The sequence below is a fragment of the Pipistrellus hanaki genome, assembly GCF_964339955.1.
Source record: "Pipistrellus hanaki genome assembly, chromosome: 5".
Classification (NCBI taxonomy): domain Eukaryota; kingdom Metazoa; phylum Chordata; class Mammalia; order Chiroptera; family Vespertilionidae; genus Pipistrellus; species Pipistrellus hanaki.
In genome coordinates, this window is record NC_140507.1 from 89506709 (window position 1) to 89522106 (window position 15398).

Here is a 15398-nt window from a genome sequence, read left to right on the forward strand (position 1 = left end):
TAAGTGGAACAACAAATCGATGCTCTGTCTCTTCCTTCCTCTCTTCCTAAAAATCAATAAATTTTTTAAAAAAGAGACAACTGTATATTCCTATTGTTCACAGCTTTGAACCACTTTTTCTCAGACCTTCAGAAGCTCTGTCCCAGTCGGACTGGCCACTACTGAGCCTTAGACCAACCTTGCATGAAACAGAAATACATCTTATTTGCCATGTGGTCTCAACCCCTGCTATCAAAGGAGAAATGCCCTGGTTCGAAATGAATGCTTGAATGTGCTGCTCCCACAGTGGGCAAGGGCTCACTCCTTCGGTGTGAATGGCTGGCTTCTGCCACTGCCCTGTTTCCCCAGCCTGGGGAGTTTTATGTCAACTCTCAGCCCCAAAGTCATTGGTATCATCATCATCATCATCATCCTCATCATCATCAAACTGAATGTTCAGGATCCTAGGACACACACATGCCATATTTATCATCTGAACTTGGAATAAAAGCAGTGAGTCTTATCTCTGCCAGCAGCCACATATGCTGGCTGGCACTGGCTGGCAGGCAATTAAATTGGCCATGGCATTTCGTACTGCCATCCCGCACCTGAGTCATATATGGGGTCAGCACTTCTTGTGTTGAGACCCTTACCACTCAGATGTCTTTAAAAGGCCACACTGGATAGAAAAAGGCATGCGTAGGAAGGCACAGGGATAGCAGCGTGTGTGGTTTTGGCGAGGACTGTCCCTGGTGACCCCCTACTTTACTAGAGAGCGGAAGACGCCCAGAAATGGATGAAGCCAGGCACACACTCAGTAAGCAAAGAGAATGAGGTGGGAGAAACAAACCACAGCTTCTAGCAACTTCAAAGCAGTTATGTGTGATACCACTTAACCAGAGGTTTCCTTTGTAACCGACTAGAGATGATATGTGGCATAATACATTTTATATATGCAGTTGATTCTTGAACAACATAGATTTTTTTTTTAACCTGGCAACATATGAAGTGGGTCTATGGAATTTTTTCAATTGACCTGCACAGCATGGCTAGTGCCAACACCTGGTGGGACTGTGGCTAAGGCACTGGGTGTATCCCCTCTCTCTTGGTATATTCAATCCCCGATGGCACCTTAGACCCCCAAAATACAGAAACGGCCAACATTTCCCAAACCCTGGCCTTGGCTAAGGGCTTGTCACACACTCATCCTTGCAAACACCCCAAGAGGTGGGTGTGGGTGGACGCCTCTTTGCTTTCTGTTCAGTGGGAGATGCTGCCCTTGCCCAGGTCACCCAGCTGCAGGGGCAGAGCTGACAGTGTGACATTCCAGCCTCCAGCCCACATTAAGTCCACTGCTAATCACTGAAGTGTGCAGGGCCAGGTGGGCAGCACCAAGCCTTCCTGGTCTGTTGGCACTGCCGGGGGCTGGAGTCCTGGATGCCAGAGTTTTCTCTGCCTCCAAGCAAAAGTTCCTCAGTCCACAGGCCCTGCAGTAGACGTGCAGCATAATTGAAATTCATGGATGAGCCCAAGGAGCTGGCTCCAGGCTCAGTAATAACTTTTCCATATTAATGACAGCACCACAGACCCATGGACAGCTGGCATTTAATATGAAGCATATACGGCAAAGCCAGGGGCTCCTAACTGAGCCCTCATTCCAGAGCGCCTGCCATGAGTAGTCTAAGGTGGTACCAAAATTCAGAGGACTGAGGTCTTCCTCTTCTCTCAGCACCTCCACTCCACCTCCATCCCCACCCCTGCAGGAAAACCCTGCCAAGAACACACACATGCACACTCACACAAGAATGTACAGGCTCACTCAAATGCACATATATAAACACCTACACAAGACATACACATGTGCACAGGCTCACATGTTCCACATATAGATATGCAAGTACATTCACATTTATGTGTACGCATTCACCTGCGTGCACACATTTTCACATACACATATGCGCTCCCATGTATAGATGCACAAACATGGACATGTGTTTGCATGTGTCCTGCAGCCTCGTATGCTCTGACAGCAGCACAGAAACCTCCCCATCCCCAGCTGACTGAGCAGAGGAGGGCAGTGGAGATAATGACAGTCTGTCTGCCAGTACAGACCCAGCAACCTAGGAGAGGTCCCACACATGTAACTGCCCCTGTAGATCTCAAGACCAGAGTAGGAGACCCCAGCCACAGCTAAGACCATTATGCACACGGCCTCCATGCTGAGTGTCCCAGTTGCTCAGGTCAAATGAGCCCCTCAATGACTCCTTTGCTGTAATGTTTACCTGATGTACTTCAGTCCTCACAGCACGACTGGGTGGGACCCGGCCTTCCCCACCTCCCAGATAACTGTGGGTGAGGGTCTTCACCTGCTCAGTGCCAGGGACACTGGGATGTGGGCAGCAAAGGCTGGCCATCGGGCAGGAGGAACTTGGAACCTGCCAACATCTGAATGAGCAGCTTCATTACACTCAGCAGTCAGTGCCAGAAACATAGGGCGCCATAATGGAATCAGAGTAGAGGGCAACAGGTGACAGGGGATGGCCTCTGGAGAGGTGGCTGCCCTGGGGTCAGTCTTGGACACCAGCAACCAACAATGACAGCCTTCCTGAGAGGGAAGCCAAGTCATACTCCACTATGCTCTCCCCTAGAGGATTCCAAGGGGAAGATGACCCCACACAGTGAAAGTCTTATAGATTTGAGTAACTGGGAGCCCTGTGTTCCCTCATCTGTAAAATGGGGGGGGGGGGGTAGGGAGATAACAGGACACACGTTGAGAGCAAAGGTAGAAAGTGCACACAATGACCCTTTGATGGCCTCCTCTGGAGGATCAGCAGTGGCTTCCATGAGTCCTCACGCACCTCTCTAGTGGACCCTCACTGGCAGAGCAGCCTGGAGGTGAAGAGCCAAAACGTCTCTTTCCTGGGTAGAGATGGAGCATGTGACTCAAGTCATAACCAACCAGGACATCACAGCACAGTGAGTGGCTATGGAAAAGTTCCGTGACTTATGCCTGTCCAATCAGAGTGAAGCTCAGAAATATGGCAGGCACCTCCAAATTATAGACTGCTTCCAATTGCCACCAGGCTAATGGCAAGAGTGGTATGAAGTCACCACAGGCACTGATCACTCAAAGGAGAAGGTTATCCTGGCCAGCAAGGTTCAAGGGACACCATCCCATCCCTTAATCACTTACTCAATCCCAGGAATCCTCAGATGCCTTTTTAAGGGGGAGGGTTGTCCCTCAGCCCAGCCTGTACCCTTTCCAATCTGGGACATCCCTCTCACAATCTGGGACTGCTATCTCCTAACCACTCGCCTGCCTACCTTCCTGATTGTCCTTAACCACTCTGCCTGCCAGCCTGATAGCCCCCTAACTGCTCCCCTGTCAACCTGATTGATGCCTAACTGCCCTCCCCTGCAGGGCTAAGGAAACTAGGAGACTCCAGCTGGATGAGGCAGGGCTGAGGGGACAGGATGCTGCCATCTTGTGAGGGCGTGGCAGAAATTAGCATATTCCCTCTTTATTGGCTGTGGGTGTCACCATCTTTGTGAGGGTATTTTGGTCAATTAGCATATTTCTATTTATTAGATAAGATATTTATAATATAGTGTAATCATTGCCACATCCATCTCTAGAACTCTTTTCTCCTTGGAAAATTGAAACTATGCCCATTAAACACTAATTCCCCATTCCCAGACCCCTGCACTCACTACTCTACTGCTTATCTCTATGATTTTTGACTTTTCTCACTGAAGAGATGAGTCTGGGTTTTAGACCACGAATGCACTTACACCATTCTGAATGGCTGCCATGAGACAGGTAGGGGCTACAGGCTGCTGCTCTGCCACCTGGAGCACAAACCTCTAACAAGTCAACCTCCGTCATGGCAACCACTGGCCAGTGCGCGTCCTTTTCCTGCCCCACAGGGAAGAGTGCCTGGAAAGCCCCTTCCCTTCCACCAAGTCACCCCCTAGATTAGAAGGAGGGATGGTGAGGCCAGCCAGGAGGATGTGAACACCCTGGGCCAGGTGCATGGGGTGGCCATGATGAAGGCTGGATTCTCAGCAAGTTCCTGTCACCCCTAAGAATGAATGTGCCTGTTAAGGACTCCTGATGGTTAATTGGGCTCAAATTTATAAACAGAGTCTAACAATCATTGCTCCCTGTGCTTCAGTGAAAAGCTGCACTGAGCAGTCTGCCTCCTGCCCTGTGTTCCTACCATCTGAGCCCACCTTTACAAAGGAGCTCCTAGGGTCCTAAATCAACCACTGGGCTAAAGACCTACCTTGGCCAATCAGGGCTTCACAGCTATAGCCTCATTTGCATCTTTATTGCTCAATCAAAGCAGCTTCATTCTGGTCAATCAGGACAGTGCCATTTGAGCCAATCAAACTGTGCTGATGTGGATTTCTTTATTTGCATAGAAATAGGCCAATCTGGGAATGGAGGTGGGCATTCTTCTCTATAAGCCAGTTTCACCTCTGCCTCAACAGAGTACACTTTCAGTTGCCATTAAAGACTATGTTTACCTGTGATATGGGAACCACTTTGCCTGAGTCGCTTCACCTGGGTCGCTTTAACTGAAACATCACAACTGATGTTTCACAACTGAGCTGTTTTCACCAAACAGTCTCCCCCACCTTGCTGCACCCCAAATCAGGGACCCCGTTGGCATTGAATTGGTGACCACAGCCTTCAGTTGACATTCCACCAGTACAGTCCCTGACTGCATGGCCCACCTAACCATCCTGCTATCAGCACAGCTCCCAATAATTCCACATCGACCTGCAGAGGCCCCTTCAGGAGACCTCAAAGCACATTCAGGGTCTTCACATGTCAACAGACTCAGAAATGCAGCTTCTCTGAAGAAACATTGGAGACAGCAAGGAGCCCACACTCCTTAGGGACAACAATCTACCAAGAAAGGCAGGGCAGCCCTGACTGGGTAGCTCAGCCAGTTGGAGCATTGTCCCTTGCACGAAAAGCTTGCAGGTTCAATTCCCACTCAGGGCAATTAGGTCCCCAGTTGGGTTATGTATGTAACTGATCAATGTTTCTCTCTCTCTCTCTCTCTCTCTCTCTCTTTCTCTCTCTCTCTTTTCTCTCTTCTCTCTCTCCTCCCCTTCCTTCTCTAAAATCAGTATAAACATGTCCTTGGATGATGATTAAGAAAAGAAGAAGAAAAAAAGAAACTCAGGACATGGACTCACCAGAGTTCCCTCTGCCAATGGTGTCCCTTCACTTGTGTCTGCTCCCCATCTATCCCCTAAGACACCTGGAATTGCCTGGGAAGGTCCTAGAAATGGTTGGCTCCAGTCTCCACTTTCCACCTGGACAAACTGAGGTTGATGGTAGTATTTGCCCAGGGTTACATGGTAACTTGCCAGAGCTGAGTCCAAGGTCTCCTCACCCCAACCCAACACTTCTCCATTCAGGCCCAGGGGTGCTTCCCTCCCTTATTTAGTTTGATTTAAAACAGGTGTTTTCAGCTTGAGTTTCAGAGACCCCAAAGGGATGAGGAAGACAAAAAAACATGTAAGACCACATGTGTACACAAGTGCTTTCCTATGGAAAAGGGGACAGGACTTTTGGCCATTTTCCAAGGGGGCCTGCCCACTGAATATGGACATTCTGGGGTCCGCTGCAGAGCAGACAGGGAGAAGTGGGCCAGCCCTAGGCACTGGGGACACAGAGTCTCCTGGTGATTCTCCTACCAGTCCTTGCACTGGCTTCTGGCCCTGCCTCCCAGGCACTCACATTCATGGCTCCCAGCTGAGCTTTGGCCACGCTGGAGCTGGGTCTTGTGGACTTAGCCAGGTACAAGTTTCCATAGCACACACATTTCCAAGAACCACAGAGTGCAACATGGCATGTGAATGTCCGGGAGGCTTCCTGGATGAAGTGCCATTTAGCTGAAACCTACAGTGAGCCAGGCCAAGAGAGAAGGATGAGAGTGATCCAGGTGAGGGCACAGCCCCTGCACCGGTCCTGAGCTGGAGTGTACAGTGTGACTGTAGCACAGGCATGAGGGGTGCATAGTGACAAATATGGCTGGAGACCGTGTGTGTGTGTGTATGTGTGTGTGTGTGTGTGTGTGTGTGTGTGTGTGTGTGTGTGTGTGTGTTTAAGGGCAATAAAAAACATTGAAAAGTATTAAGCAAAGGAGTGACATGATTTAATGTGTGGTTTATAAAAATCCGTCTGGCTGTCGTGTGGCAAAAGAGTAGCTGGGGAAAGGCCAGTTTTGAAAAGCTGAGGAATACAGAAGCTAAAGACAGGACTTGGGGTCCGGCATGGGAGAGAGGTGGGGTCTAGGATAAAGTCCAGAGACATCTAGGATCCTAGGACTCCAGTCCAAGTAAATGGTAAGATCTGGAGGAAAGGGGAGGGACCCACATTCCGTTGCAGAAGCATAGGGTCACCGAGGGAAGAAGCCTTAGAGACAGCTGGGTAGACAAGTCTGGAGGAGATCTGGGCCAGACATGGGGACTGGAGCCCAGGTGAAGTGTGGCAACAACCATTTTCATCTGCCTGGCATACTGTCCTTCTTCTTGCTTTTATGATAAAACCCCAACCAATTCCAAAATTCTCAACCCCAAAGGTGAGCAAGAGACTTGGATCAGGCCCACATCACAGTGATTGGTTCAAAGTTGGGCCTGTACCCTAAACAAAATCCATCAGAGCACTTGCCAGGCCTCTAGCAGGAACCATCCACAAAGGAGAGCTCTCCATTTCTGAGAGATTGCTACCACAGAAAACAAATTAAGCCAGGACTGCTGGTGCCCCTACATAAAGAGGGCCAGACCTGAAAGGCAGGGAGAGCATGTTCTGAAACCATCTTTGAGTCCCTGGATCCAACCATGCCTGAAGCTGGCCCTCCTTAGGATCCCAAGAACAGCTGGGCCTATAATGTCCCTTGCTTGTTTCATCCATTGTAAGCTGATTTTCTGTCACTTAAATAGAATGAGTTTAAGTTTAAAAACTCATTACATTTAAAAAGGAATGTAATAAGCCATGGAGGAAACTGTGACTACCCTGGGCAACTGTGTGGATTGCCAAGAGCAAGGGACTAAGCAGGTGCCTCTGCTCCTCTGACCTGAGGAATTCCAACACCCAGGGAACCAGGAAGTTCCCACAGCCCTTCTTTGGTGTGCCTGCGGCCCTCTCACTGCCCTCCCACTAGTGCCAAGGGAGGATGGAGAAGGAAAGCCCTGCAAGTCCCAGACACTTTGCAAACCCAGACCCACAGCCTAAGCCTGCCACACCTGTCAGCCCCACTCCAGCATCTGAACCAGCTGGAGTATGTGGTCACAAAGGCAGCAGCCTTGTTATGAAAAATAAAACTCACCTTGGTCTCTTAGGCCAGCGAATGACTTCTCCCTGTAGCCTTTAGTGCCTCTTAATGTCCAGCAAGACTAAACAGAGAGGGTGCCTGGCAAGGATGGCAGCCCAGCAGGGTAGTCCCAGCCCACAAGGCAGCAGCCTCTCTGAATCTCAGCTATACAAGGGGACAGTGCATCACTGAATCACCGGGGTGTACACCGCCCTCCTCAGGCTCCAGAATGGGAAAAGGATTCAAAGGTTATACCCTTCCCACTGCCCAACCCTTGGAGGCTTCCGTCACTGGGCCTGACTGGTGAGAGATGCCAGGCTGGAGTGGTCCCCAGAGCTGCACTGACAGGGGACAGAGGGAGGACAGGGTGCTTCTATTCTACTGGTGTCCCCACTGCCGTTACTGAGCCATGAGGACTCAGGCTGCCTGAAGGGAGTGCAGAGCAGGTCCGTAGCTCCTCAGTAGGCCACTTGACCACGAGGCCTGCTCCCAGCTCCCACTCACTCACTGACAACGGTCAACACCCCTGACTCAGAAGGCCTCCAGGAGTCAAAAAAGAGGGTAGGAATGTTCCAAAGAAATGCATCTCTCATTTGTATCCTTTTTGTTGGCATGCAAACAAAGGTAATAAAACGTGGGGAACATGGTCTGGGAGTCAGACAGACAAGCATCCAAACAGTGGCTGCGAAGCTTGAAGCAAGCTGTGTTGGCTTTGGGGTCTCAGCTTATTCATCTGTAGAATGGACATAATATCAGACACTAGCAGCAGGGCGCTGAGGATTAGACTGCATACGGTGCTCAGCAGGGAGCATGGCGCAGAGTTGGGGCATGTGACCTGTGATACGCTATTATTACTTTTTATGCCAACAGCCTTTTCATGGGGTGTTTCATGAGCATATTAGGATGATGTGAGATCAGCACACCTGTCCTGTGGCCCAAGAAGTGCCAGAAAAGTCTTCCCTAGCAGCACGATGTGCAGGAGCCCTGTGTTAAGCAGTATTTCCTCAGGCATCATGAGAAGGCAAACTTTAACCTTTTCCTGTAAATATTATGAACGTCTGACCAGTGGCTATGAAAGAGCCTGGGCACTTTCCATTTCTCAGCCTCTCTGAAAATAAAGGGCACGATGTCTTATGAAGCGATCTTCATCTGGCATTTCTCTTTAAAAACAATGTTTTTATTGATTTCAGAAAGAGATAGAAACATCAGTGATGAAAGTGAATTACTGATAGGTTGCCTCCTGCACACCCACTACCGGGGGATCAAGCCTGCAACCAAGGCATGTGTCCTGACCATGAATCAAACCGTGACCTCTGGTTCTGGGTCGATGAACAAGCACTGAGCCACACCGGCTGGGCCATCTGGCATTTCTTGAGTCTCCATCTCTACCTGACTCCAATTGAATTTACATATTGGTAGGCCCAGGGTCCCAACTTCATATCATTTGGGAGAGCAACACCTCTTACACTCTCCATCTATGGGGTTCTGCAAACGCCATGTCCTGATTCTCACGGGAGCATCTGATGCCAGGTTGGCCAGAGTGACATTCAGGACTCAGCTGAAATAATCAGAGAAAGATGTCAGCCTGGACTGCTGAAGCCCCTTGACTTGCCACAGAAGGATTCCACCTGAGAACAAAGCTAACAAACACATAGGAATGTGGAGGCAAGAGACAGCAAGGGTCTTCATGACCTGATGGGAGCACCTGGATCCAGCCATGCCTGAAGCCTTACCATTCTGTGAGCTAATAACGTCCCATTTCTGTTTAAACAAATCTGACTTGAGTTTTCTGTCACTTGTAACTAAGAGGATCCTGACCTATACAGTGACATAAGAATCCCTTTGTACGAAATAAACTAGGAGACTGCTGCCTGTGATAAGCAAAGCAAATACTGCCTTCTTTTAAATGAGAGAAACAAACTCAGGGGGACAGGCAAGTAGATGTGTGTCCCAATCCAGGGGCAGGACAAAAGGCCTAAAAATTTCTGTGAGCTCTAACCGGTTTGGCTCAGGGGATAGAGCATCGGCCTGCGGACTGAAAGGTCCCGGGTTCAATTCCAGTCAACCTTGGTTGCGGACACATCCCCAGTAGGAGGTGTGCAGAAGGCAGTTGATGGATGTTTCTCTCTCATTGATGTTTCTAACTCTCTATCCCTCTCTCTTCCTCTCTGTAAAAAAAAAAATCAATTATATATATATATATATATATATATATATATATATATATATATATATTAATTTCTGTGGCTCCTCTGAGTATCTAAACTTAAACTGTGAGACCACAGCTGCTTGCTGAGCCTTGCTCCATGGTTTTCCCATGTCTTCTAGGAAAGCTAGTTCCACACGTTCTGCAGAGCAGGGTTCCCTAGTCCCATCTGTGTGAGAAGTGCTGGATTCACAGAGTTCAAAATATTGCTTTATTACAGAAATTCTCCAAGAGCCCCGATGGGCCCCTTGAATCTCCCAGGCTGAACCAAGGCCCAGCATTTCCCATGCTGGTAGTCCACGGAACCCTATTTGCTCAGAGCAACTTAAGGTATAAACCCACAGAGCTCCCTTGCAGAATTAGGGCTGTAGAGCTTTGCTTCTGAAAGTATAGTCTGAGGCCCAGGAGCATCAGCCAGGGAGCTCATGAGAAACTCAGAACCTGGGAGGTGGGGGGAAAGAGGGAAGGTAGGGAGGGTGCATAGGTGCTGAATCAGAATCTGTATTTTAACAAGAGCCTCGGGGACCTGCACCACACTTGCTTGGGAGTGTTTCACTACCAATGAAGTAAGAGCAAGAGCTGCCAGGAAGGGGCCACATGAGGCATGTTGGTTTAGAGCCAGAGCTGCTGAGAGGATGCTGTGCGCTTGGCTGTGGAAGACCCAATGAGGGGCGTACACAGGAAGTACACCTCGGGTCATATATCAGTGCCTTTCACCCATCAGACTTGGGAGCACCATGGAAGAAGAGCTGGAGAGAACCAACCAGACTCCTGCCATCAAGGGCTGAGCCTAACCTGCCAGCAAAGCAGGCGTGAAGACCCTTTCCTGCAGGGTCACTGTTGAGGACCTGACGATGATGCATGAAGCCCTTAGCATATGACCCCATCACTGATGCACAGAGGGACCTTAAAGGTTAGGAAATTAATTGGTATCAAGTCAGAACAGATGCACACAGCAAAGAGAGAAAAAGAAGTCATGATGCTGCCCCACTATCTCCGGGCCATTTCACCGACGGCTCAAGGCCATTCTGGGAGGCGCCAGCCCCTCTTCCGACTCCAGCCTTCTTCTCAGCCCTGGAAGCATGTCCGGGACCTCTGCCTATCCTGACTGGGCCAAGGCACACTGGTACCTCTTCCCTCTGCTGGGACTGCCAACCTGTGCGGCTGCCCACTGACAAAGCATTCAGGTAGCCCCCAGGAGTACGTTTTCAGGTCCCAGCAAGAGTGCTCCTCAGCCTATCAACTGCCCTGAGCGTGTGAGACGCAGAGGGGCACCAGGCCTGCCCTATTTCTGACCAGCGCAGCGAACAAACACACAAGAGGTGCTGGTTGAACAGATGAATCACTGCCCAGAATGAATGAATGATACAATGAAAAAGTATCTGTAAAGTGCGTTCCATTGGGAATTAACCAGTACACAGAAGTTGGTCCACCAACAGATGCATCCATGTCACCTCTCCCTAACCCACCCACCCCGTCCTGAAGTCCCCAGGACCTATTTCCTCTAATTAAGGTGATTCACCTCCAGAATAAAATGAGGTACACCAGTGAGCCCCCAGACACCCTCAGAGACAACTGGGCATAGAGGGCCACACCATGTTAGCCCAACTCCTCCAAGGGCACGGACAGTTGTCTGCAATACGCCCAGCTTCTAACCAAAGGCAGTGATTTTCTGAAGCAACAAGTGACTTTTCCTGTGTCTCCATAAAAAGAATAGCAGCGGTTGTGGGGCTCTGGGGTAATTGCTGGCTCTGTAGCTCACAGGGTGAGCCTGAGGACAGGGCTGCAGGGCTGGGAGAGCGGCCACGCCCTCGGAGCAGGAGTCTTCCGAGCTGCAATTAGAACGGAACCCTTGGTGGGCGGTCTAGATGACTTGCTCGCACAGCCGGCCTGACCACCACACATCCTCTCCAAAATAGAAAGCTGCAGTGGCTTCTGCTGTGTGCCAGGGCCCTGGGCGGCGGGACAGAACACCGCCAATGTCAGCCTCCTCCTCGAGCATTGATCCAGGCTTCCTCCCGGCTCTTATGTCAAGCCACGGTCCCTCTGGGCCCCCGGAATAGGAGAACTTCGCAGGCTCCAGGAACCCCCAGGCAGCCCAGGAGGGGGCCTCCCCCAGCCTCTCTCCTGTCCTCCAGGGGCTGCCCAAGGGCCCCAGAGCCTGCATTTCCCAACGTCCCCCTGGGTTCAAAACAGAGAGAAACCGACTTTTCAAATAGCCAGCTGAACTTCACAGGAACCCACAGTCAAAATCAGTGGATCACAGTCAGCCAGGGGACAGATAACTGGGCATTTCAGTATCACTGCTGCCCCTGGGACTGGGACCACCCGCACACACAGAGACAAGGAGACTGACTGCCAGTACATGTGCTGTCCACACATATGACACATACTCTAATGCACAGGGTACACACTCAACTGGCACACAAATGAGCAGAAACCTACAGATACACATGTGCACAAGACACATAAGGGCACATTCATGTGTTCACGCAGGTGCCCAGACACGTGTACACATTAACATTCCAAACACATGTGCACATACTCACAGACATATACGCACATCTTGATGCCAAGCCAAGACCTCTGCCTGCAAGCCTAGCAGAGACACATAGCTACTTGCCCAGCCCTTTGGAGACCCCGGACCCCTCTCCTGTCAATCACAATACCTTGCCTTCCAGCCACCCCCTCAGTGTATGCCCTGTGGTCCCTCAGCAGAGAAGGTCCTCAGTGCAGGCCTGGCCCTCCCAGGGGACACCCAGGTACCAGGCTCCCGAAGCTCAGGCAAGAGCCATGGACAGAAAGGGGTGGCGAAGCGCCTGCTCACCAGCCCATCGCAGGTGCTGAGCGCCACGGAGGAGGCCTCACTCACGCCAGCCACGTCTCCAGTGTAGAGGCAGGTCCCGAGCAGGGGCTCCACGCGGGTGGTGCCCGCCTCGCCCTGCCACTCCATCGTGGCCCCAGGCGCCACGAGGCGGGCGTTGGGCCGCAGCCGCAGGTGCAGGTCTCGGCTGAAGACGGTGATGTTGTAGAAGAGGCGGCGGTCGGGGTCCTCACCACCTCCAGAGGAGCCCGGGGTCCGGGCGGGGGCAGCCCTGCGGGCCCGAACCCCGGCCTGGGCGGTCGTCACCGACACCACGTGGGACACCAGGCGGCCCTGGGCGTCAGTGCGCACAGGCACCGCCAGGATGCGCTGGGCTCCGCGCCCCGGGGGTCCGCCTGCAACGGGAAGGAGCGTGGAGCCGCCGGCAGGAGCTCCCCAGCCCGGTTGAGCCCGCAGCACCCCAGTCCCGCCCCCAAGCTCCCAAAGCGAAGGGAAGGACACTCCTCCGGGCACCTCCCTGGATCTGCCAGCGGGAAGAGCAGTTACACTGCCGCCCGGGGTCCCGCTCTGGGACCTCCTGCCCCATCGGGGTTGGGGCTCCGCGGGCTCCTCACAGGTCCCCAGGGGAGCAGCCCCGCCACCGGGGACCTATCGTCCTTTGCAGGACGTGGACCCCTCCGAAGCCAGTCCCGGTGCCCCTCTCACCCCCCCGGGAGCCTCCACACTCCAGTGGCCCCTGGGGCGGTGAGGGTTCGGCTCCCCCCGGCACAGGCGGCCGCTGACCACAGCATCCCGTCCCCGGAGGGGTGGAGCAGGGTCCCTCGGATCTTCGGGGATCCCCTCTGAGGCTCCCTGGATCCCCAGGGCCCCAGGCGAGGTAGGCACCGGGCTCCTGGGGAGCATCCCCAGACGCCAGCCCAGGAGCAGCCGGGCCCTGGCTCCCCGGGACCCGCTGGGGCAGGCGCTGGGAGCTCCGCCGCGGGGCATCCCCGGCCCTCCGCCGCCGCGCTCGGCTCCGCGCCCCGAGAGCCGCGGGGCTCCAGGCTTCCCGCGGCCCGAGGAGTCCGGGTGCGCCGCGAGGGGCGCCCCCTGCGCCACCGATCTGGCCCGAAGTTGGCCAACTTGGCCCCTGACGGGGCGCTCGGAGTTTGCCCAAGTCCGGCAGGACGCTCCGGGTGCACCGGGACGGGGAGGGGGAGGGGGATGCGCGCGGGGCGGGGCGGGCCAATGGGGGTCGCGGGGGTGGGGGCGGGCTGCACCCACCTGGGGGGTCGGCGGCCGCGGCGAGCCGGGCGGCGGCGGGCGGCGGCGGCGGCAGCAGCAGCAGCAGCAGCGGGATCGGAGAGAGGCAGAGCAGGCGGCGCACGGCGCCAGCTGACGGATCCATGGCAGCCGGACCGCAGCCGGGCCCCGCACTCGCAGCCGGCGCGAAAGTTCCCCGCGCGCCGCCCAGCCCACATCTGGGGCCGCTGGAGCCGCCGCAGCTGCAGCACCGCAGGGCGCGGGGCGGAGGAGCGAGGCGCGCCGGGGAGGGAGGGCGGGGAGCTCGAGGAGAGGCGGGGAGAGGGAAGGAGCGTGGAGGGAGGCGGGCGGGCGGGAGAAGGAGGGCGCAGGGAGGGCGGGGACGGCGGGCGCTCAGCCTGCGGTGACCCGGCGCTTCGCGGCGGGGCCGCCACCGCCCGCTCACAGCGAAGCAGAGACACCCTGAGGCGGCGGCGGAGTAGCGCGTGGGATCCCCGCCGCTGGCCACCCTGGGCTTGCCCCGCGCCCCCGTGGCACACCGCCTGGAAGGAGACCCGCCCCAGCATCCCCATTCAGAGAATCCTCCTTGGGGCCCACCAGTCAGCCCTGGAGCTTAAGAGACAGACTGGCCCTACGTTTGCGCCCTGGGGCAGGACAGGGCTCAGGAAGAGGGTGGGGAAGGCCTGAGATGGAGACCTCAGGCCAGAAGATGCTTTTACAGAAGGGAGCACTCACTGCACAAGGGGGTATCCTAAGATCAACTCTTACCCTTCCAGAGAGAGGCAAGATACCCGCCATCCCCACCTTCTTTCTGCCTGAAGTCCCTGTCCCCCTCCATCTGTCTCCCAACCCTCCTTTGCGAGCTGGGAACACAGCCTCCTCCAGCCAGATCTGGCACTCCTTCCTAGAGCACTGGCAGCGGACCAGCCCTCACCTGTCCGGAACCCCACGTGGGTATCTAGCCTCCTGGACTCTCCTCTTCTCCAGTTTCCCCCTCCCCCACTTAAAATAGCCTTTCTACTCTACTCACCTTTTCCAATTCAGAATACCAGGCATACCTCTCCATCCTGGACCAGGTTTGCCGTCAGAGCCCTTTGCCAGTTGGAATCTCTTCTCCAGCAAGATTTGGAGCCTGGAGTCACCCTCCTACCAGGCCTGCTGCCCACAACACAGGGACCTTTCTTCCCCAGTCCTCTCAGGCTGTGCCTATTGGAACATCTCTGCTATGTGATCCCATATTTTTGCCCCATTCCTGTCTCTCTGGATCTTCTCTTTCACAGTGCTCCAGGCCCGTGTACCCAGGACTTTGGGGCTGGCTCTGGTCTGGCAGGGCCCCCTTGCCAGCCAGGAGGGCCGGGTCTTATAGGGAAACACGTGACTTTTACAACCTGCTTTAGCTGTGATTTCGTCTCCTCAGTTCCATCATTTTTAGGACCTGCACTTGAGGGCACTGCACCTTGGTGGCCATCTTCACCTGCAAGCTTCCCTCTGTGTCACCTGCGGGTGCTGAGGCAGGCACGGTGAGCATTTATGGTGAACATTAACAATGGTGAAATTTCACATAAGAACTGAGATAGCTGACTTTTCTTGAGAAATTGGAACGTGGGGTCACACTGGGCCCACATTTCTGCTATTAACCCTTCAATGGGACACATGCCCTGCAGCTTGTGTAGGTCCCTTCCCTTATCCCCAGGAAGCATCTACTATTGATACCTCTGCAAACACAGCTGGTTTCAGAGAAAGGTGGATGGTGATCAGTGCATGGAAAAAGAGATCACTCCAGAGCCAGCCATCCTGGAGGACTTCCTGTAAG

General features: G+C 53.6%; 1 protein-coding gene across 2 annotated transcripts in view; it reads right to left on the reverse strand.

The window, feature by feature from the left end:
- The window catches only part of ADAMTS2 (ADAM metallopeptidase with thrombospondin type 1 motif 2), a 237261-nt gene extending 223379 nt beyond the window's left edge, over nt 1-13882 (reverse strand). For both annotated transcript variants that reach the window (XM_084885158.1, XM_084885159.1), the window contains exons 1-2: nt 13607-13882; nt 12347-12738 (exon numbers count right to left, since the gene is read on the reverse strand). In XM_084885158.1, the coding sequence (XP_084741284.1) occupies nt 12347-12738; nt 13607-13730 (516 nt within the window). In that variant the 5' untranslated portion in view covers nt 13731-13882. The remainder of the gene's footprint in view (nt 1-12346; nt 12739-13606) is intronic.
- Between the last annotated feature and the right edge of the window lie 1516 nt (nt 13883-15398).